Source organism: Pyxicephalus adspersus, chromosome 5, assembly GCF_032062135.1.
Source record: "Pyxicephalus adspersus chromosome 5, UCB_Pads_2.0, whole genome shotgun sequence".
Lineage (NCBI taxonomy): Eukaryota > Metazoa > Chordata > Amphibia > Anura > Pyxicephalidae > Pyxicephalus > Pyxicephalus adspersus.
The window spans coordinates 44,976,132-45,001,733 of NC_092862.1; the positions used below are offsets into that span (position 1 = coordinate 44,976,132).

The 25,602-nt window shown below is 38.6% G+C and overlaps 1 protein-coding gene across 2 annotated transcripts in view; it reads right to left on the reverse strand.

Moving 5' to 3' along the window:
• MIB1 (MIB E3 ubiquitin protein ligase 1) overlaps positions 1-9,647 on the reverse strand; it is a 53,786-nt gene extending 44,139 nt beyond the window's left edge. For both annotated transcript variants that reach the window (XM_072411332.1, XM_072411333.1), the window contains exons 1-3: positions 9,178-9,647; positions 5,549-5,720; positions 2,529-2,658 (exon numbers count right to left, since the gene is read on the reverse strand). In XM_072411332.1, the coding sequence (XP_072267433.1) occupies positions 2,529-2,658; positions 5,549-5,720; positions 9,178-9,406 (531 nt within the window). In that variant the 5' untranslated portion in view covers positions 9,407-9,647. The remainder of the gene's footprint in view (positions 1-2,528; positions 2,659-5,548; positions 5,721-9,177) is intronic.
• Positions 9,648-25,602: the final 15,955 nt, after the last annotated feature.

The following is a 25,602-nucleotide window of genomic DNA, read 5'->3' on the forward strand; positions in this document are numbered from 1 at the left end:
GAATGTTCAAATTATTGTATGACTGATAGAAAAAAATAAATAATAAGATCCCTGGTAAACAGTGGCCACTTCATACCTTATGAGTTGTAACTAGCATTCTCTTAGGCCCACCAAGTCCCCCAAACAACTAAAACGAATTTTCTGCAAACCAGCATGTGCAGGAAGATAGGAGTAACAGTGTGTATTTTACATGTAGATTAGAGTAAACATTACCAGGGTAATGTCATTGGTAGATTGCCACATATGCATGTCAAAGGAATGAAAGTACAATAAGCCTCATTCTCCAGAATTACAGATAATTCAAATCTTTTTTTGATTACAGAAGCTCTTTAACAATGATTTTGTCAGGCTATAGCAAACAGCAGCCTTCCAAAGTTATCTCAGAGATATATCTGGTAATAACAGCTAAAGCAGCACTGCTTATTACACCTGGGAATAAACTGCCCATACAAGTGGGAACTAAATTGTGGGTAAAACGGCACACCTCCAGATGAATGTCATGTCTGTTTTTATACTAGAAAGCCTTGATCTTTACAATTGTATTTGCCATTATTGACCTACAATGTGGTGCACAAAGCAGAGGATGGTCAGAAACAAGGAGTTTCAATTGGGTGAATTTGTGGGTCATTGCAGTACAAGCCTCATCCCCCAACCCGTTTCATCTGCATAGGCTTCTTCAGTGGAGTTTTCAAAGTGAGACTCACATTATATGAGAACTGTGAATTAGGAGTTCAAAATATTTATACAGGTAGTCCCCAGGTTACATACGAGATAGGGACTGTAGGTTTGTTCTTAAGTTGAATTTGTATGTAAGTTGGAACAGGTACATTATTTTATTAAATGCACTTAGAACAGCGGTTTGTCCCATCATGTTATTAGGCAGTGTGGTGTCAGTTACTGTATAAAATCCTCTCTGTGAGTTAATCACAAAGAAAGCAGCAGCAGGGAAGCCAGTATGTCGAATGTCCTTAACTCTGGGACTACCTGTACATAATAAATTCACAAATTAACCCAGTTTGATTTCTTGGAATTAACTTGTATTGGTATATTGTATGTTTTTTTCTATTCTTTAAGTAATATTACAAGCCTATACCCTAATGGGGCCCTGAAAATCTATCTTTAGTTTAGCTTTCTTCTAAAAATCTGTCAGATCAGCAAGCAATCGAGGGAGTTCCCCACCAAGCGTAAGGTCTTTCCCCTAAACCATATCTCACTATAGGTTTACCTGATAACACAGGGGATTAAATAAAAGGAACCAGCACATGAGGGGGGCCACAGGTGGCCCTATTACAAATGTTACTTCTTGCAATGAAAAGTAAAGTTGTGTTTTAATAAATCAACATAAAATTAGAGTATATAGATTTGTTGGTTTACTTAGTAAATAATGCAATACTGGATCTACCACATTTGCCTAACAAATACACAAGCAATAGGCAGTCAGTTCTTCCAACTTGTACATTTGCATTTCAATGAACATCAAATGGCTAACCCATAAGGTTAGGTCAAGGATGTTTTACAGACCTCTGCAGCTTTTACAATTCCACGCCATATGCCACCTTAGCTCACTAACGGCTACAGCTAGTTGAAGGATCACAATGAGCATGAAATTATCTATTCATACAAAGATGCATGAAAGAATAAACATGAAAGAACTGTGAAAGTCACTTCTGCCAAAAAATACTTTTAACTGCATGCACTTTTATTGTATGTGTACACTGAATCAGGCAGCCAAAGATTAGGAGAAATCCCAAAGCAAAGCACTAACACTACTTAATTGGAGAGGATCCCTTTGCAAGGTAAAGCTGCGTACACACCTGCAATTTTTCTCGTTGGAAAGGATCTTTCACGATCCTTTCCAACGAGAAAAGACTGCACGATGCGTGAACGATGCTGTACATACAGCACCGTTCATGCTCTATGGAGAGGGGAGGGGGAGAGCGACGGAGCGGCACCCTGCTGCGCGCTCTCCCCTTCCCTTTCATTACGATCGGTCGTCGTCCATCGTCCATGGATCCGCCAGGACGGTCGTCGGACGATGGACGACGACCGACTGTACACACGGCAGATTTTCGCCCGATAATTGGCCGATACCGATTATCGGGCGAGAAAAATTTGCCGTGTGTACGCAGCTTTAGTTTGCCATTTGCTGGCAAAAAAAAGTTTTTATCATTTACTGGCTTTTTAGTTCTGCTTTAAACTACATAAAAATGAATTTGGGAATAAAAGCACATTTGATATAATTTGCATATAATTATAAAAACACATACATGTATCGCACAGCACCAAAAACATAATTTTATAGTAAAACGTTTTAAAAAGGTAGCTTGTCAACATGGAAAAAAGTATACATTTTTTATTTTTAAACTTTCAATAAGTCAAACCTCAAAGTAAATACAGTCGGTTCTCTAAAACAATAAACATCTAATTTGTGCATCATGTCTCTGGAGCTTACCAATTAAAACCAAAGGTTCTTGTTAAAGACCTTTCTATTCAAGTAATTATCTATATTTTAGCTTTAATATTCTTACCTTGCCTCTTCTACCATTGCCACCATCTTGGTCTTCCCACTGCCAGTCTACTCCACGCACAACTCTAGCACCAGCAAAAATTCCCCTTGCCGTTATCTTCTTTGACTTGCGCCGAGATTCCAAAAGCACACTAAAGGTTAAAAAAAAGCAAACAATTTATATTTAAATATGAAAACAAGCCAAAACTTTTTGTTTAGTTTAGAGCATGTAAGGGTTAAGGAGTCATTGTCCCCCCCACCCAATGTGGAGAATATTCTTAACTTCCTCTCATAACAAAGAGAAAAAAAAAATCACACCAGTAGTATAGTAGTTGAGGGAGGGATGTTTTTTTATTGCTATCCATGCTTTCCTTTTCCTCCATTCATATGGGACCAGATAAAATACTACTGAGGTTTGACATCCTCTAGCAATTCACACACTGCTCTGTCACCTCCATGGCACTTAATCCCACCTGGTTCCAGTTTAACCCATTCCTCTGCCTCCAGTCCTTGTCTGCTGTGGCATAGCACAGGGGACTGAAGTTCTTGATGCTGTTCATGCTGAAGTTCAGCCCTCTGCATATAGCTTTAGGCAAATTGCTCATTCTTTCTGCGTGAAATCTACCTCGGAAATGGCAAAAGGAAGCAGGACATACAGTCATCCACTAGACAGGCTCCAGGTTCATGACGTAGAAGGAACGACTGGGGCCTCCTGAACAGATACTGAGAGAGCTGAGCTGAGTGGTTGTCCAGGTAGGTGGGAAAAAAGAAGCACGGTGCTTACTGTATTCATTGGAAATTACTGCATCAGTAGCCCTGCAGTGAAAACCCTGGTAAAAAGCAAATTTTTTTGAGGAAACCTAACAAATCAAAATCAAAGTCACATGATTTCTGGTTAATGATACTATAGCCAAAAACTCTCAAAAAGCTTTAAAACTTTTTCTACCAAACTTTGACCATGCACTACTACACTTATAATCCTCAGGTGTGGCATGTTCAGTTTTGCCATCTCCAGCTGTGGGCTCCTATTTCCATACTATCCTTTTTTCCTTTTACAATTTACTGATAATCCTCACCTTCATCAATCTTACTGGGGCCTTGTCTCCTTTTTTACTTCTTCCAGGTTTACCCTACAACACCAATGTCCTAAGGCAGCTTTATCCAAGATTCCATTGTAATGAGCAATTCACGTGATTTAGTGAATGTAAATAAGTTTCCATGTGTTTAACATACACAGAAATTCCACTATCTGCAATACTGTCACTGTAGATTTGCCACAAAAAACGTGTTGTGTATATAACAAGTTTCAAGTAACACATTATATTGACATCCCACAGAGAAGAGATGGTTTCACTCTCATAAAAAAAAGCCTAAAAGAATACTAAATGTTGTCACTTATAGCAGCCGCATTATTCCCATCACTTATCACTGCTGTATAACAGGAAAATAACCCAACATGTTTACATGTCAAAACATACTGAAATAAATTACCTTTAAATCTGTATGTAAATACTGAAAAAATATGACATTTTTTTTTCTATAGTACTGCACCTTATAAACATTTCGAACACAAGCACAACATAGTACTCTGTTCTGTGACATACCCCCAGCCTTTGATCTGGAAAAAGAATACACGAGAAACTGGAGGAGTCTGACTTATGTATATAGCTAGGTATGTTGTTTGCAAAGCTCTACCACCTTTGAAAAAGGCTTCTATAGACAAATCTCATCTGTTGGGTTTGGGGAGCTTTGTTTGGCATGTTATGCTGTGAGAGAAAATCAGGCACAGATTTGTAAATTAAATCTTTAAGCAATTTGGTATTTTTCAATAACTTACTACATGGCTTTTATGTTTTTTGATCAATATACTTAATATATTTAAGAGAAAATTGCACCACCAAGTGAAACACATTGGTGGTGTAAAATAGATGAAAATAGGTTTGTAGGGGTGAGAGAACACACTGATAAGATTCTATCATGGACTTTATCTACATGATTGTATTTATATTTAGCATTGTGCATTATGTTTATGGTGGCAGGACTGACATGTCATATTTATTAATTACCGCGATGTAATGTATGAGTTAATACAGGCAGTGTATGTATTAATTTTTACTTAAGCAGTTAGCACTTTATTATTGTATCTTTACCATGGTATTGGAGTGGAAATAAAGTTCTACAATTAATAACTGCAAGCAAACAAGATTTTTATTTAAGAAGGGACCGGTAATATCCATTCTGCAATAAAACATACTTGCCTGCCTTTTTACAATCTATCTGTCCTCCATGTGCACAAGCGGCTTGATGTAGAATGCTGGGATATGATGGGTATTACAACATCCCCTGGAGCTGCCGAGACTTAATGAACTCCCATGCACCCCATCTTCTACCATACTGACACGGAAAATAAAGATGGTAGTAGATCAGACACCCAAAAGAAGCCGGGGTAAAGATGGCGGTGCTGGAAATAAAGTACAGGTAAGCTAATTTTTTTTTTCAGGCAGCTGAATTCCTTTCTGCAATAAAGAACTGGATTGCCTGGTTGGAATTTTTGTTATTATAATTATACAAAGAAGCTTACATATGTGGATAAGTAGTAAATTATAACGTGGCCATTACAAAGTTTTCCTGCTCGCCACATTGTATATTTAATTTAAATAAAAGAGAGGGGATGCAATGTTCAAAAGTTTTTAGATACATAGAAACAGAATAGGAATATTTGGAAGACAGAGCTGGATTTTGGGAGGATCCAAGACATTTTAGAAGATGTGGGCTGCCTGCGGCTAAGGAGGCCATAAGTACAGATCAGCAATAGGAAAGGATAGAGATGCAGAACACCCCCAATAAGAAGTGGACCTTTTTTGTTATAAAAGCCGGGTGGCGCTAGAAGTGATTGCACAGTAAAGATTTCCAAAACTACAAGAAAGATATGAAATTGATCACAAGGGCTGCACAAAGAGGTTGGAGAAATAATTTTAGGACAACTGTACTCAATGATAAAAAGATATTGCACTTGAAAAATAATTCTAAGACTGCAGTTACCGTTCACTTCCTGGTGTAGTAATTCGATAAAATCGATGCCTTAAATGATGCTTATCCCCATGATAACACATGGTGCATAGATCATAGTTTGTACACTCGGCACACTTCCAACGAATTCCAATAATTGGCTGCTGTCTACACGTATCGCACATTGTCCCATCGTGTTTGACACCTTAAAAATAAAAAAAATATAAAAATTGATACTTTTTTTTTTGCATAAAGTGCTACAAATTATTGAACAGAAAGAAGTAGATGGCCCAGCCAAACATATTATACAAGTTATTCATAAAAAAAAAACCCTAAGCAGTAAAATGATTCATACCAAATTCACCAAAAGCAATTAAGAATGACTCACACATCAGGCATTGGGGTATGCTAAATGATTTGCTCACAGCAATGTGCATTCATCTTATGAGCATCATGTCTACATATGGAAAAAGATTTTAAAGTTCAGCAGTCAAGTGGCTCTATCAAGAAAAGTTCTAAAGGTCCCATTAAACTGTACACATACAGGTGGACTGACCCAAGCATTCCAAATCCAAATCTGTGTATTAGTGCAATATATAAATAACTATTCGTACACTGCTCCCAATGACTTTGCAGTAAAAGAATTGAAACTTGACAACAATAAAACTCAAAAAGAAAAAATTGCTCAACAGTTTAATGCCTGGAGGCTGACCACTAACTGAATCCACATTTTGTACGGCCTGACAATAACACAGCTACCACAATATGTATATGTAAAGCCAAAACACTTCTTTAGTGGTTTGGTTAGTGCAGGGAAGGTTTAAAATCCCTACTCACTTTTGATGTCTGTGCCATGATAAGGAGAGCCCCCCCCCCCCCCCCATTAATAAAGAAGCAACAGGAAATGATAAAAAGACCTTTTTGAAAAGAACACAATTTTCATTCCAGAGAGCAATAAGTGTCCCTACTGGAAGATTTTCTCTTATTCTTATATTTAATTATTTTATTATGGAATATCCCAAGTGGGGATAAAGATGGCAATAAAAACATTACAGAGGGTCTGGTTTCCCCAATCTTTACATACACACACACAAAGCAAGGTATATTTTTGTAGAGCTGCAATGTGCGTGCAACAATAGTTCCAAGTCTTCATCCAATTTATTGCTGAACCTGTTTACAGATTTTCATTATTTATCTAGTACCTTCCAGTGTTTACAGATTACACAGAATTCTTCACATCAGTCTTTTAAAGAAGCTCCCAGTCTAAAACCTCCAACCCCTCACACAAACACTAGATCCCTGGTGCCTAATTATCAGTGATCCTGCCCTGGGCCCCTTCCTACCTAGATGTGATCAGTGACATACAGGAGTCATAACAGGGGGGTTCCGGGGCTGTGGGCCTGCATCATGTGACCTATGATACAGGTCAGACCTGTAGAGGATATCATGTGAATGTTTTTTTTAACATTTTCATTTTATATTATCATATGTACTATTAGCAATTTTTAGGGGGATGTTCAGAATACAAATGTAGGATGTGGGATTTGTAAAGGGAATATACCGACAGTGATCTCTAAAAGTTTTTATATAATATACTCCCCAACCCTAAATGTCTTCTATAACACGTCACCAGGGCTTGACTGCATCCACAATCTCTGACCGTTTTCTGTCACATTACAAAAGAGGATTCTTTGTGGCCCTTTGGTAAGGTCAGGGGACAGAGTGGTGGCCTCCTTTATCTAGTTTGGTAACCACAGCAGCACTTAGGCCAGCTACAGGAAAAGCCAACTAACGTACACGCCGGTTTTTGGATTGTGGGAGGAAACCCACACAGACCCCAACCATTCAATCATGCATACAGCTGCAATAAAAGAAAAAAATACTAATGATTAAACCACAGTGCTGCTTGACTATCAAGAAATAAAAGCTGCCTCTATATATACCTATTTATTCATGTTCCTAATTTTGTTGTCATGCATTTATGATACACTTTTACACTCTGCAACATTAAAGTATGTAGAGCCATACATAACTTTTGCTTTAGTTTCGGAATCCTTGTTAAAGGTTTACCTGTGTGGGGCCGTTAAAAAAGCATTTCATTCAACACAAATTAGAAGAAAATCACCCATAGGGATACAAACACAAGATAACACCAAAATTGGCTTCTACTATCCTACAAAAATAAATTCAAATGCTTTCTGTATCTTTGTTGCAAATTTTCCTTTACTTCCTGCCTTGCAAAATTGCTATCACCCTAACAGTAAGTGAGGAGGAATCCATCAAACTGGGCCCTGTGCAACCTTAGATGGCTTCCAATTCTTCCCTGCTCTACCCAAAACAAAACTGGCCCCTTCCTCCACATACCAGTGTGTGGACCCCATCTAAGATGCCCTGGTAAGAGGGACTGAAGAGATGTGAATAGTAAAGAATAAAACAAAGGGAAACAAATTTAAATCAATTACGTTTCTGCGTTAAGTTTTTTTTTTTTTGCAGCACAATAAAATACCATCATGTTTGGCTTTAGTTATTTTTTTTCTGTTCATTTTCATAAATCAGTGCCATTGTTTCATCAATAAGGAATACAAATTAACATAAAAACGGCTGTCAGAGATCCTACAGTCATTTTTGTGTCCTCTCTAATCCCAAATTGTGCCACTACCAAGACAAAAGATGACGCTGCCATCGTCACCCCTGATGGCTTCCCAATGATTGGTCATTAAAATTTGAATTGCACCAACTGCTCAATGAATGGTGCCGGCCAGCTGTTCATTGAGCGGTGTGCAGTCAATGAATACATACACGCTACACAAAGACAACTCATTACACGTGCCACCATTCTTGTAGGATGTCATGGTAAACCTGCTTCATCATGAGCACATCTAAACACATTACATTTGATAAATCTCTGCTTACTGATTTTTCATAACGTAAGATGTTTTCAGACCCTTTAATATAAAATACCAAAAAAGCTTAACACTTAATAAAAGGACAAAATAAACGCTTGGACTGCAAAACTTAGAAAACCAATAGAGTTTCCTGGAGTGTTCATTCACAAATCAACACACATTGCAGTATGACATGTCAACACACTGTACACTGCCCTGCCATACACCTATTGCCCAAAACACACAGATATATATTGCAACTTCTGCATGCCTGGGGCTGCACCGAGACACTGCCTGGAATAATATGTCCGCGGGTTTGGTGAGCCCCAGTATAATTAAAACAAAGTGTCTGTAAAATCTGCCACAAAAATGCATATATATATATATATATATATATATATAAAATATACTTTACACCCACATATGTACAATGGTAGCACGGCTCATCCCGGAGAGATGTCCACCTGCACACCGACTACTACAATGTCACTACTATTCAATCACAAACACACGCATGTGTGCCAGCAGTGTACAGGGCACACACACACATACCCTGTTTCCCCGATGATAAGACACTGTCTTATTTTTTTTTGAAGGCCAAAATATGCTCTAGGGCTTATTTTCAGGGGGATGCCTTATTTACCCATGAAGAAGACTACAGCCCAGCAGTGTATAACACACACACATACATACATGACCCAGCAGTGTATAACACACACACATACATACATGACCCAGCATTGTATGTTCCGCCCCCTCCCCCAGATGCCCTCATACCGGTGGGCGCACTGTCCAGCACTCTCAGGTCGTAGGCCCCGGAGCAGCGATAGTTGGCAGCGGTGCCATTATCCCAGACCACCACCACCTCCTCGGGGCTCTCGAAGCTGCGTACGGTGCCCACATGCCCCTCTCCACCGTCCTGCTTCCCCCATTTCCAGTCAGGGCCCCGTGCCACCCTGGCCCCCACTCCTTCCACCATGACCCGGTTATTGCGGGAGCCGCTCATTCCCCGGGAAGGATTCAGGGACCGAGGGCCCGGCCGCGTCACTTTCCGTGTTTGTGAGAAGCGAGGTTAGCGATGCGGCACTCCAGTACGACACTCCCCACCACAGAAACAAACTTTCCCTGAGAGAAACACCAGTGCACAGCAAGGCCGACAATCCAGCCTGGGGCCCCGCTGCAAACACCCGACCACAACTGAGACTGCGCGATACGGGGTCGCGCATCAGGCTGAGACCGAGGCGTGGGAACTAGCGCGCAGCCTGGTGGGGGACGCGCAGATCGGGAGTGCGTGTGGCTGTAGGGTGATCGGGGGACGCGCGTGCTTGTATGAGTCCTGGAGCGCGCGTGGCTACGTGAGTGCGGGTGCGCGCATGGCTGTGTGAGGCCCGGGCGCCTCTGAAATGTCTGTGCCTATTGTGCCTTTTGTTGCACTCTTATCTCTCACTCTGATTACAATGGGTGTTTTGAAGTTACTGAACTGGTGACAATAGGCTGCATTTAGGGGAATACACTGCAATTGTTTTCACAAACAATCTTCAGACAAAGGTGTGCTTAATTCCAGGGTGGAGTGAATTTGAAGCAGATCTCTAGCCAGGAATATTCAGATAATCTAAAAACCTAATAAATTTATATATGACAAAATGTAACTATTGTAGAAATACTTTAAATCTAAAGCTCTTGTATGCAGTTCTTCAATCATCCACTAGATGTCGTCAGTCTAATGCTCAGCATCATGCAGCCACGTCTTTTGAGCCCAGACTGCACTGGAACCGCCGTGCCTACAACTGGGGCAATAAACAGAGAAAAGATCATCTGTCTGTCACTCTTCTTTTTCTATCAGCATGCTTCTTGTCTGCCTGATTGTCTTCTCCTTTTGCTTTTTCCCATTAAACTCCAGCCTTGCTGAACAAGGACTGATACCAGGTCAAATTCATAAAACATTTCATTATCTAATGAGGGTTACAGAGATGCATTGCTTTGCACATTTTATTTCTGGATATACCCTTAATGCAAAGTGCACGTATCCTTCCCTGCCCCTTCTTACCCCAACCCACCCTTCCCCTTCTGCAGACTTATATTTACTGGGATCTGAATGGCCGCTGTCCTACAGGTTATTTACATCTCAATGTCCTGCTCCCTACTGGGACAACCAACAGCTGCTGGTGGATCTTCTCTCTCCACGCTGTCATTCTTTTACTGGCATCTACTGGCCACATTTCTCTATTACCTAAGTTGTTTATTTTCAATACATTTCTCAGTGTTATTTATCAGCTCATTTCTTTTATCTTCTTATTTTATCCATGAGACATTGAAATGCAAACGTTTATTACACTGGTCACTTCATTCATATTATTGAATGCTTCATCCATTTATTTATTGACTTATTTTTTTATAACACAATAATTCAGCCATTGATTCCATTATTCAGTTGTTTATTTTATTTATAACACAAAGCAAGATAATCGTTAGTTTCGTCATTTTTTCACATAATTTATTTTAGTTTCCCTACTTCCATTTTCAGTCCATTAGGAACATAACTACCTATTCCGCCCATACCTAGGCATCAAATTTATTGTGGTATTATGATTTTATTTATTCAACTATTATCACTATAGGCTCTATTTATAAAACAGGGAATCTGACATTCCCTCAAACATTCCCTCAGTTCCTGTTTGATAAATAGATCGCTATATGGTTAGTTTGCTATTTTCCTGTTGCATTTGTTTTACTTACATTTAGACCTCCTTGCTCAATATTCCTGAAGAAGCAAACCAGGTCTGTCGAACGATCACACCAATGAGTTTTGGGTTGCCCAACTTTCTATTTTGTGATGCCTTTTAACATCTGAACAATATTACTATAAAGGGACCCTGTTCAAATGAGGAGGTTTCCTATCATTGCAAATTGTCTTTTGTTTAATTTTGTAAGATACAAACTTTTAGTACTAATAAAGCATTTAAAAGTTATTGTATTGATACCATTACAAATTTCCAGTAACGTTCATATTCTTCCTTCCTGCCTGCACATTACAGCCCCATAGATTTGTATGGGACCCAAGACACAGCCCCATAGGAGCCTATGGGGTTCTAATAAACAGGTTTGGGTGGGGAAGAAGACCAGTCACCATCAGATATATACAAAGCTTGGACTGCAGTTGTTTGTCGTTGGAAAGGATCGTAAAAGATCCTTTCCAACGACAAACCTCTGCACGATGCATGAACAAGTGCTGTGCATACATCGCCGTTCTGCTTTATAAAGAGAAGAGGGGGGAGAACGATGGAGTGGCACCCGGCTGTGCTCTCTTTCCCTTTTCTTGCATTACGATCATTCGTCCGTGGTCTGTGGATCTGCCAGAATGGTCTTTCCGATGATGGGCGACGGGCACTGTACACTTACAAGATTCTCATCCGATATCGGCCCTGAGCTGATTATTAGACAAGAACCATTGCACGTGTGTACCCAGCCTAAGTTGGAGTGGGTCAGGGTAAGGATGAAAGCATGTTTTATTACCCTGCCCTTATCCTTTAAAGTGTCTCTAAAGCAAAATATTAGTTATTAGATTTGCTTATAGGAACATTTTCCTCATCACCCATTCCCCATCCATGTAATATGAGAAGATGAAGTAGATGAAAGTTAGGAGTCATTGCACATTGGAGAGGTGTAAATCATCTGGTATAATGGGGCACCTATATAGTGACGGGGTAGCTTTAAACCTTTTCTATTGCCATCCAGAACCATTTCTAAAAAAAATGCAAGTTGCTAAAGAAAATAATAAGTGCTCATACAGATGATGTTTGCATCCAGGTAGCTCTGTGTTTAAAGGGAAAATACTTGCTTTGCCTGCACCTAAACAAGACATATCATGTCCAAAGAAATGTGAAGGGAATGCAGCCTCTGATCTGTCACCTACTTTACTCTAATACAGTCACTGGCCTATTAAAGTCCTGACCTGTATTGACACCTATGTGAGTTCTAATGCATTTCATGTTTTATTATATCTTTTTGGTACACTTGATACATGTTGATAGAAATCTTGGGAGCTGAAAACTTACTGTGCACTCTTCTGAGTCTTAGGTCCCATACAGATTGATGTTAGATGATTGTTGATGATAGATGAACAAACATGTGCTGTACACACAATGCTGTTCTGTTCTATGGAGAGGGGAGGAGGAGGACAAGTGAGCAGCACCCCACTGTGCTCTCCTCCAATTAAAAAAACAGTGGTTGTTCCTGATAGGTCATTTCTCAATCCCCAATGACAGAGTAATGAATGACGTCAGGGCACCACTGTACATATGTCAAATTTTTGCCTGAAATGGACATGACTGTTTGTCTCAGACAGAAACCATCTGAAGTGTGTATGTAGATTTATCACTGTTTACAGCTATCTCTGAGAAATGGAGAACCACATCCATCTATGTTATGAAGAACAGACGGCTTCTGTCTTTTATCTTTCATTATGAATGAATCAACCAGGAGGATTGCTTTTTGTAACCAAGATTCATTGTTCATTGTTATCTCTTGCTGTTGTTGGACACTTCTCAATGAATAATTATCTAAAGATGTGTCAGTAATCCTTTATTTTCAACACCTTTTATCTAGTGTCTGTATGGAGTTTAAAGCTGCGTACACACGGCAAATTTTTCTCGCCCGATAATCGGTATCGGCCAATTATCGGGCGAAAATCTGCCGTGTGTACAGTCGGTCGTCGGACGATGGATACTGTCCTGGCGGATCCATGGACGATGGACGACGACCGATCCTAATGAAAAGGAAGGGGAGAGCGCGCAGCAGGGTGCCGCTCCGTCGCTCTCCCCCTCCCCTCTCCATAGAGCATGAACGGTGCTGTATGTACAGCATCGTTCATGCATCGTGCAGTCTTTTCTCGTTGGAAAGGATCGTGAAAGATCCTTTCCAACGAGAAAAATTGCAGGTGTGTACGCAGCTTTAGTCAGTGTTGTCATGTTAGGATTAAAGTTGTATTACAGACAAAAATCTCAAAAGGAAAAAAAAGCTTGAATAAAGATCAAAAAGTAAATGACTTGTAAGATGCAATATATTTAAGACAAGTGTAATAACATGCATTACTTAATTTTTACCATGTATTTTGTTACCCAGCAGCAGCACAATAAAAATTAAATCGCATACAACATTTTTGGCAGTGCAATGTACAGAATGGGGGCACCATGTGTTGCACTACCTTACAGGTACACGAAGGGGGGCATTCAGAATGAGAAGCACCACACACACCAACACAACGTACCACTTCACACTGGGGCACTTAATAGGTCAATAGGCACTTAATGCAAGGATATGTAGCACATGAGTAGTTTGTAGCTACAGTTTTGTTTTTAATTCCTATTTTTTTATTCCTATTACAGAAAGAAAGCCATTTCAATCTCCTAATTTTTAGCCTCTAACTTTGTAATGAATCCATTCTGAATTATGCAGGTATGCTCCTTTCGAGGCTATGTGAGGGTTGTACTTAACTTGTAATAAGAGTTTGCTCTGTTTACTATGTGGCTGGTGAACTCAAGTTTTATAAATTATACCCAATGTGCAAATGACAAAAGACATATTTATCCTTCTGCAATAACCATTTTACATAATACCAAGTTTTCAGAAAGCATAGGGTAGTGCATCATGCTGATTGAATGCCTTTGACGTCTTCTGTCCAGGCTTAGTGTGACGTACAACACGTGGTGCCTGTGTTCCAAGACGTGGCCCAATCAGTGATGTCATTTTCCATATTTAATCATCAGACTTTGGTACACTGTAATCAAAGTTACAAAATACCAGCGGGGCCCCCCTATTCCAGTGCTGGCTGTATGAAGGGGAATCATCTGCTGAATGCCTGCATCCTGTTTTTGTGTGCTTCCTTTCCTTCTCTTCCTTCACTCATTTTTTTCCTCAAGTCCCTTCCTTTTTTTCTTGCTTTCACAGTACTGCATATTGTGTTTGTGTTTTACCAATAAAGGTTAATAATATTAATAATAATGAGAAGAATTGTCTTATTCCAGTCTTTAGGATTTTTTAGTCTGGACGGCTGTAATAAAAACCTATAGGAATTCATGAAAACAGATTCCTAGCATTGCCTAAAACATACCAAGGAACCACCAAGTCCTCTCATTATCATTGAATAGAATGAGAGAAGTTGCTAAGTGCAGTTTTCGATTGGCATTGAGAATCTATATGCAGCGTCCCAACATTGGTTACTTTCTCAGTTGATTCCTTCGACTTGAATGGAAACACTTTTCAAAGCCTACCCCATTTAATATACAGCGCGGTGTTAGTACTATATAAAACCTTTTTATTATTATTAATAATAATAATATTAATAATAATAATACAAAACATTTTTGAGTAGTTGAATCACATTGGAACTGGAGGGGTATAGAAAGTAGGGAAAATCATTTGTTTTTATTTCTTCTGTACAAACACTTTCTGTGCAAGACAAGATCAGTGCTAGAAAAAATGATCCCATAGCATGTGATAAAACCAAGAAAAATGCCTGTAAAAAAAGACATTGTGTTCAACTTCCTAAAACAGTTGTGGAGGGCTTACATTATATTAAAAAACTATACTTACAATTTCTGAGCAGCATTTCTTAAATTACAATAAAAAATCTAAATTACAAACAAAGCTAAAAAAGTGTCAAAGTCTAAATGTCTCAAATCAAGTTATTATGGGATGTGTTTATACATGGTTCCCTGTCAGTTCGACCCAGGGAGAGCAGTGTTTCTTGACCAGGGTTCTGTGGAAAGAACCCTAGAGTTTCTCCAGAAGTTGCTAGGGGTTTCTTGACCAATCAGAAATATGAGCCTTGCAAGTAATTTAACTAATACCAATGATCATTTTGACTGTCTGTAAGGGTGACATTCATCCTATTGGCCAGCAATGTAAGAGACATGCTAATATACTGTGGGATGTAGCTATAGTAAATATAACTGGGTTCCCTGTAGTCCTGAAAGTTATATCAATGGTTCCCTGTGTTGAAAAATGTCAAGAAAGGCTGTTATAGAAAACATAGCATTTACTATTGTGACTTTTGAAATGTGGCCACTAGGTGGCAGAATGAGTACTAGTTTTATTATACATTGAAATAAGCAATTGATGGGGGATACCAATGGCTGTGAATGATCCAACAGCAAAGTTGATGCACAGAAAAATTATAAATACAGCCCTGTGTGTATATGAAGTAAACAGAAAATGTTTTTTTTTTTAATTAAACAAATTTCTCATCATTTGTAACTCACACTCTCCCTTTCCAAACACTGCAGATCACAGAGGGTTTCAGCTGTTCCCCAGTGGTTGCCAGGGCTTCCTTGAACAGTGATTGATTGACCTCATATGTCATGATATCTGCATTGTTATGAGGTCAAAGCCATGGTAAAGCTCCATGACACGATGTTAAAATGATCTGTAAAGGAGGTATTATAGCCACAACTATGGGGGCATTTTCCACTGTCCAACATTGTAAGAGGCTTTTTTACTATAACCCCATCCATCCTAAGCATGCTTGAGGAAGATGAACCCATTGCTGTTCCTGTTTGTCACAGTATAAGACTTTTTTTTATGAGGGTATGGTATTTTAATTACTCAAAATATAAATAAAAGTTAATAAGGTCAAGTCAAATATTCTCCTTTTTTATCTATCCCTACTGTATAGATCTCTAGAATTTTCTTTGTTGGATTATTGATGTAGAAAAAAAACACATAACACTTTGATTTGTACCTTTCTATTGCTTCTTTTTACCAGAATTAAAAAAAAATATCATAGAGAATTTAGTAAAGAAACTAAAGTTGGCCAACGTAAGAGTATGACTTTGAGATGTAAGTTAATTTTAGGTGTATTTTTGTTGTTCTGTAAGCATAGCTTTATAATTAAAAAGGCTTCTTTAAATCAATGCCAAGCATAGAAGAGAAAATTGGTTTAGAGCCAAGATTTATAGGGACATTAAAAGGCAGTGACAACCAACCCAACCCCAGAGATTTTATATTTTTAACAACAACAATTAAATTTAAAAAAAATAAAGTTTGTGAATTGATTTAGTTCCCAATAGTTCTTAAACAAAGATATTGCTTACTAAGAATATATTTTCTTTTGCACATATACAACTTTTTTTTAACTAAACAAAACTAAAAATAAATCAAGAACAAAAAAGAAATGAATAAAAGCCAGCATCAACTAATATAATATGCTTACTTATCCACTAGAGGGCGCGGTTACTCTCCTCCTAAACTCAGTCTAAAGCTGCGTACACACGTCCAATTTTTATCGTTGGAAATGAACGACGAACGAACGATGAACGACCGATTGGCCAAAAATCGTTCGTAAAAAAAGTAACAAACGACGCCGACGAACGAGGATAGTCGTTGGAAATGAACGACCATCTATCGTGTGTACGGTCGTTCAGTGATCGTGCATGTTCTGAGCATGCGCGATGAACGAATGTTCGATCGATACAGGCTGTATTGTGTATATGAGTGTGTGTGTGTGTGTGTATATATATATATACCAAAAATCGTTCGTAAAAAAGTAACCAACGACGCCGACAAACGAGGATAGTCGTTGGAAATGAACGACCGGACCGGCGGATCGGATTGGATGACGATCGTTGACCATCTATCGTGTGTACGGTCGTTCAGAGATCATGCATGTTCTGAGCATGCGCGATGAACGAATGTTCGATCGATACAGGCTGTATTGGGTATATGAGTGTGTGTATATATATATATATATATATATATATATATATTTATTCATATATATAAATATATATATATATATTTATATATATATATCACTTATATATACATATATATATATAAATATATATATATATCACTTCCTGTATCGTTCAAACGATCGCATCTATCGTGTGTACAATATCTTTGAACGATCGTGTCGTTATCTGTATGTACAGGATCAGTGCTATACGATCGTTCGCAGATATCGTGCAGGATCGTTCGTCGTTCTTTTACAAACGATAATAATTGGAAGTGTGTATGCCACTTAAGGCATGAATAGTGATTAGAAGCTTCTTTATCATTTTGTATGCAGTATTAGTACATATGAAAATAAATAAAGAAAGGGTTTTTTTGGCATAAGAAAATATGCACGTTTACTTTAAAGTGTAGACAAAGATAACAAAGCAGTCAGCGTAACTAAATCATAATTAACTACTGCAAGTGCCTCTTACAGTAGTTAAGGGCCTAAGGGGTGCCTATGATGTTTAGCAAAGTCCTAAATAAACATGGTCAATCATTTCACCCACTATAGGCTTCTAAGGGGTATTGGCATTCTTGCGAGGTAAAGTACTGGAAATAATCTAAAGTTACAATAGTACAGTAAGTAATATTTACATATGAAAAATAAATCACAAAATAAATATACAGTTTTTTGAATTGTAATAGTATAATCCTAATCTTTACATCTCTGAATGAAGGATTGTAGTTGTAAAACTAAATTAAATTTAAAGAATAGAAATGGTCCTAAGTGCAATAATATATGTATAATAATATTAGTTTGGTTCATTGAGGCAGTTATATTAAATGTTAACAACAAAATATATAGTATACTGTACATAATAAACAATCAATAAAGGTAATAAAGAAGAAGATTGTCAACTCACATATTACATAATAAGATGGTACATTTGTGTACTAGTGCACCCCGCCAAGTTTATAGGGGGCGGGATGATGTGTTAAATAATGATGCATTGTGAGTATAGTGATAATTAGTTGTAAAACATCAACCAGATTAGTGTTAGGGGTGTTGGTCCAGTTGTCCAATAATATAGAATTCTGTACAAAATCAACAAATAATAAGTGTAATAAGGAAAGTTGACAACTCACATATTACACGATGCTACGTTTGTGTACTTGAACAAGTTTATGGGGGGGAAGTGGGGAGATGAAGATGATGTTTTGGCAGTTGTCTGTGTTAAATAATGATGCATAGCGAGTATGGTGAAAATTGGAAATAAGATTCACTATGCATCATTATTCAGGTTCACTTTATTGAAGATCTTCCGTGTCCGCTTTCTTCCCACACTTCTGTTTAGCCACCAGGATTGGAAAATATGTCCGGTGTAAAGCTGCGTACACACTGCCAATTTTTGTCGTTGGAAAGGATCTTTCACGATCCTTTCCAACGACAAGGGAGTGCACGATGCATGAACGGTGCTGTACATACAGCATTCATGCATCTTGCAGTCTTTTCTCGTTGGAAAGGATCGTGAAAGATCCTTTCCAACGAGAAAAATTGCAGGTGTGTACGCAGCTTTAGTGGCCCAGAAGACTTTAGGTCCAGTGGACTTTCATGTACCTCTTTCCTGCCTCCTTCGGAAGCTGGTTCTCTCCCTTCCCTCCAGTACTCCAGGTTGTGTGTGGGTCCTCAACCCCCTTCCTTACAATGCCGGGCTACTGGCTCTGGAATCTTGGGGGATGATAATGGAGCCTGCAACCTTCAGAACTGAGCTCATTAGAGAAGAGGGTGCAGGGATCAGATCCCCCATAGGATGGTCTTCCAGAAGAGCAGCATTAAGGTGGGGTCCTTTTTCTATCCCCCTGGACAAAATTGAGCATTTACCTTGCATTGCAGATGTTGCCAGGTTTTATTTTCTAGTGCTAGGCTTTAAACCAAACCAGATATGCATAAAGGGTCAGTTGCCCCCCGAATATAATTCATTTTACCCAATAGTGCTGATGTTTAATAAACCAGGAAGTACAATGGAAGCTGTACAGAAGAAGTGGGTTTAATGGCTTGATTTTACACAGAGATGAGAATTCTGAAAATTTAGGAGGATTGGCATGATCCAATCAATTAGTTTAAAAATAATGGTGCCAAGATTTAAGCTTTTTTCTTGACTTTATTAAGCTAATAGCAAAATAATATTGTGGAAAGAGAAGAATTCATAGTAGAGATACCTAAACTCTGTTATGGACCACATTATTACATTACTGGGTAATATTATGCATATCGCTTGGACACATCCCATGTACTTTGTGATAACAGTTACTCAGGTTATTTACAGGTATCTAATTAATTGAAGTATCTCTGAGAAAAAAAGTTTCTATTAATAGAGGAGAGAGAAATTATGATATTGCTCAGGTATATTTTATGGAAAGGAATAATTGTATGCTAGAAAACTAGAAGGGTTTTAATACTTGAAATAAAGATAATGACGAGGAAACAAGGATTTTTAATTGATTGCTCATTTTGGTAAATATTTTTAGGAAACTAAAGAAAGAGAGACTGCCTGAAAAAAATAATCATGTTAATAGAATATTAAAAAATTCTTAGTAAGAATCTCAATAGAAGTACAGGTCTTCCCTAGGGGACTAAAATAGAGGAAATTGTGTTTGCACTTCATTGATTTCATGACATTATTCATTTCCTGTTCTAAATATTTGAAAACCACAACGTCCCAATGAACTGCAGCACTTCCTGTTTATTTGAATGTTCAAACATATATATATAATGCAGCATACATCTGTACCTGGAAATTGTCAGTGAGCCTGAGACTTCTAAAAGCAGGGTGGAACCTTTAGGGATGGGGTACATTGTGTGCAGCAGTGGAACATGCACAGGATTACAATATAATCATGTGGTTCTCTAAATAAGCAGAGCAAACTTTACAAGGGTCAGGAAAAAAAAGCAATCTTAAACTACATAATAAACAACAAACAAGCAGGAAATCATTACAAAATACTGTTGGCAATAAATGGGCACTGGTTACAATACTCATGAATTAAATAAATGAATTCCAGGGTCAAGAGTATGGAATATATAACATAATACATTGGAGGCAGTGCTTAGGAATATATAACATAGTGCCATTTACATTGCTGAGTGCGGAAATGGGGGGATACCTCATAATGTATGGTCAATGAAAGGAAAAAAAGGGTTCTGGGGGACAAATAGGGCTAAAGGGATCCAGGGAAGCTTGGAGGACCTAGGTCACCCTTCTCCACATTTTTTTATTTTTATATACGATAAGGGGTGACAAGAGAAGGGGGCTGAATGTTTCTAGGGAAGATCTGTGGGGGTAGTAGGACTAATGAATGCAGTAAAGGTTTGGGTAGGGAGTAAGGCTAAAGATCTCTGGGGGTTAGGGGATCCCCCTGTATGGGGATACAGGAAGAAGAGGATTCCATTTTTTACTAGACAGTACAAAAACAAAAAGTCAAGTTTATACAGGACAGCAAAGATATGCATCTGTGGAGGTATTTCAATACCTCCATGTAATGCAGTCTCTGGAATTTCCCAGAGCTGGAACTCCCAGTGTTCCAGCACTAGATATCCACTGCCACTTTGTGCACTGCCTGCACATTGTCCTGTTTAATGCAATATCCAAAATAAGGTTACTGTCCCAGATGACACTATGGTGCCAGGAGTGTACACCATACTGTGCATGTTAGTAATACTATGTTCAGGGGCTTTGCAATTAACTCAAAAAAGTTGTCCATAAAAAGAATCAATGAAAACTGATATTTTACTGTGACTCATTCATTCAGTTAACTAAAAATTGCATTAGTTCCAAAAGTGCACAATTACATTTGCTCCATTCTCTTAACAATTCATCTAACAACTACAACAGTAGTTTTGACATTGAACTTTCTTTGTCTATCTTATGTACATTGCACTTTGACTGAGATGTGTACAAGAAGTTCTTTCTATTATCTGTGGAAAGAAAATGTCTTAGTTTGCAGTGTGCTCCATTGGAAAACTGATAAAAAAAATAGCTTGACCTTGAGACTAACATACAATGGCAAATGGACTTCATCTGCATTATGTATATAGGAGCTTGTTGTGGGTCACTTCATTATTAATCTTCCTTGTAAATGCAGGTGCAGTACACGTTCATGTTTGAAATTGTGATATAAACATAAGTAAATAATATTAATGGTAAGGAATACTGCTATTAATCTCCAAAATATATTTTTTTCTGAAAACGTATATAAATGCTGTGCAAAAAGTGCTTAGTTCCTAAGTACCTAAATATATACAACTAGCCAGAAAATACAGAAGTTCTCATTTATCCAATAATAAAAACATCACTCCACAAATATTTTAAGAATAAAACAGGAAAAATATCAATAAAAATATCACAGCATTCCAGAAATGTAAAAAAAAATACATGCACTTGATACAAAGGCCAGTGTATAAGTATTAATTAATGTGTATTGATGAGTACATGTTAAACATAGAACATAGTAAATAATGTTATTTTAGCTATACTAAATAATTTCACTAATCTGACTGCAGTAAACCACGTCTTGCCAACACTCACACGTGCGTATGAATCGTTTGGATATCCTCCCTCTATCATAGACAAGGAGGACAATGTTATGTTCCTTTTGGATGTCAGCCTGCCCTGTGGGAAGTGTTCAGATTGGTTTTACTGCATAGTGTGTCATTTCACATTGAATTTCTTTCACAGAATCATGTATCTGCGTAATTTCACCTTCCCTCTATCACTACGGAGTGTTTAAGAGCCTCATACGTAATATTATCTGGATGGACAATGGTAAAAGGTGGCATCAATGTACAATTGCACAGGAAAACAGGAGTACAAGGACATACACATTGTGTGTTTGGGAAGACCAACCAGAATGGTGAGGTGGTTGTATTAGCCAAACCAACACTGGTATTTCTCTTCTAGTTCTTACCTTGAGCTATACCATCAAAGATCATTGGCCTGATAGGCCTGGGTCTATGGGCATCGGGCTTGTGTTCATGGGCAAAATAACATCTAGAAATCAGGTATGATAGGTGAATGTTACCTGTAGTTAACCTCCTTCCAAACTTTATAAACCTTCTTCATGCTGATTGGTCTTGTATAGGGAGAAAAGTTTGGCAGGAAAAAAAGCCCATCACACTGGCCCTTTGTAGATTTTGGTTTATTTCTTTGTGCCGTGCTTCTGTTGCTGGCTATGTTTGCTTATTTTTAGTAAAGGCAAACTGTACCCAGAAATTTTTGGGGGCAGTTTTTTGGACATCAGGAGGCTTTATGAGCCTCTTATATACAACACTGGGACTTAAATGCACATTAATTGCATTTGTCTCAACCAGCAGTGGGGCAGATACAAATCACTATCTAGAGTGTGTTGAGCGCTCCCTTTACGTCATTCATTGATCCCTCTTGGCCCTAATCAGACTGCCAGGAAATGAGGTGGCAATCCATTTCTCAAGATGGGATTGTCTAAGCATAACTGTCATCTTTTGGGGGTTATTTTGTCAAAGAAGGTAAGCGGACAGTTATGTTTTACAGGATTGTAATGATTCCATAGTGATGTAAATTTATGGTGTGTTAGCCACAAATGTTCCTTATCCGCGCCTACGTTTCTTTTATTTACACTTACCTGTTAAAAAGAAATTGTGGTCAGTAAGGGAAGCAGATAGTTTTATGTGACAGGTTAGTGTGTTTGGTAAAGTTTTTTAATGTTGAAGCCACAGTGGCAATGAAGCCACAGTGATGAAAATTAAAGCGTACCTAAACTCTGACATTTCATCTTACATAAAAGGGTAGACAACCTACATCACCCGATCTCGTGCCTGGGTCAGGTGACGTAGGAAGAAGAACCCAGAAGAAAAGGCGAAAATGGCGGCACCCGGTGGGCCGGCTCAGAGATGGATACCGGGACGACGTGGGACCCGATGAAAGATACCTCCGTACCGATCAACTGCGCTAGGGGATTGAAGGTAGGTGTATTTTTTTTGTTTTGGGCATATTTCAGTTTACTTCCTCTTTAAGGCGGTATTAGCCATGAGTGTCCCCATTTGCACCTAGATTTTTAGTTACCTACACCTAGCTGTTCCAGGGAAATTGGGGTTCAAAGAAGGGAAGTGGAGAGTAATGTATGACAGGAGAATGCATTTTGATTGGTAGAGTTCCTTATCCTGTAATAATATGATAGTGAGTACATTTTAGGGGGTGTTAGCCAAAAGTGTCCCCCTTTTATGTCTGCATTTTTGGTATCCTTCGCCTCCCTGTTGCAGAGAAAGGAAGTTGACAGTTATATGTAATGTATGTATATGGCAGCACATTTTATTAGGTATTGTTATGTTAAAATTAAGTCATAGTTATTTTAGAGGGAATAAGCCACAAGTGTCCCTTACTTACATTTTTGTTTACCTACACCTCCCCTGAGAAATTAGAGTTAAGGCAAGAAAAGCAGAGACTTCTATATGGCAGGGCAGTGCATTTTAGGTAGACTTTTTAAATCTTAGGTTCCCAACTTGCACCTACATTTATTTCTACATATCCATGTTAAAGAGAAATTATGTTTCAAGGAAAAGAAACAGGCAGTTATTTGTCACAGGGTAGCATGTTTTGATATTTTGGTGTTGTATTTGAATGTTGTAATGATGCCACAGTGATGAAATTATAAGGAGTGTGAGCCACAGGTGTCCTCCAGTTGCACTTGCATTTTGGGTTTCCTAACCTCCCCATTCCAGAGAAATTGGGATTTAAAGATAGGAAGTGGATAGGGTAACATAATATTACACTTTTTTGTGACAGGTAGGTATACATTTAGGGACATCACTCCAATGCTCCTTGTCATGTAAGTGACCCTGGGGCTCCCCAATTTGCATGTGCAATTTGGAGCTCCTAGGCGCACTTTTGAAGCAGTACTCCCACTGTTATGTTTTCACCAGTTGACCCCATATCTTGAAATTCTTTAAAGCTGGGGGGTTGAAATTCTGGGTACTAATAGCTATGAGGGTATCGTTACATTCTGTTTAGGAGATTTGAAGGTTTGAATACAGTGAGTTGTTAAGCTGCAGAATATGACAAGTTGACAGTTGAGAGGGATCCAGGCAATGCAGCAGAACAGAGGAACACTGGTTCCCATACTTTGCTGCTGTTCTTTGACACTCAAGCACACCCATAAGTAGGTTGTTTGGATGGGTGAGATGAACTGCGAGGTCTGTCAATTTGTCCTACTCATCCAGATTTTCTACTCTGTCATTTAGTGGGTAGGATGTTAAGGTGGGCATGATGAGTGTGTGTTGGGGTAGGCTGGGCAAATAAATGGAATGTGGAGCGCAGGGGGGCTCTCACATTTGTTCTGCACAGGGGCCCACTGTTGTCTACATCCGCCACTGATCAAACAGCTGGAGGTTTATATACTTCCAGTTATATAAAAACATCTATAAATACCAGGCATGCAAATACCTTGAAGAACATGCAAATTGTGTTTTAGATCTCATTCACCCTGACATACTTTGCATCGGCTTTTGAAGCTGATAAAAAGCACATTACATCAACAGACAAACATAATTTCTGCTTTCATCAATGCAAAATGCAAAGAAAATATGATAAGTTTATCTGTCTATATCCGTGTTGTTTTATGCAAACTACACAAAGTTGTCATTTTAGATACAACCTGAAAACTGCAGGTAATTAGACAGCCATTTATTTGTTCCCAGAGGGGAATCTGCAAATTTCCATAAAGGTGAATGTACATAGAGGTTCTGCCCGCACTCATAAAAGTGTTATTAAACTGAACACCTGGAAGCTGTGCACAAAAAAGCCAGGTGAAGGACAGAGGACTACTCACTAATAGAGGACAAAGGACTCTCTGCGGCTGATCAACATTACCCCACTCTGCAGTGTGCCCTAGTCCAGAGGCAGCCATCTTGGTAGAGGCCTTATATCAGATCCTGGAGCAGAAAAAGTATGGGGGAAAGGGGGAGGATGAGTAGCAGGCATCCTGCCATGTCCTTCTTCCTAGAAAATGACAGTGTTTGTCTCCTGTTAGTTGCCCCCAGTCAGCTGGCTATGGCAGATTGGTAAACAACATTGGAGGACTGCTGCTCACATGTTAAATTTTCACCCAATATTATATTCATCAGGTAATATTAGGAGAGGCTAATTTGCAATATATTACATTTTTTTTCTTAGGCTTAGATATAAATCACTGATGATGTCTGATGAGGTTAAACGCATAACATGGAGCTATAGTATAGGGCAGGGGTCAGAAACCTTTACTATCAAAAGAGCCATTTTGCCTCCTCTTCCACTAAAGAAAAATAGTCTGGAGCTGCAAAACATAACACAGTTTATAAACTTTTAAAAGTTTAATATTTTTTTAATTTTACCTGTTACAACAAGTGTGCATGTGTAGGCCTACTTTGCAATAAATTAAACACTGAACTATGCCCCTAGAAGCCTCCAGCTTCTAACG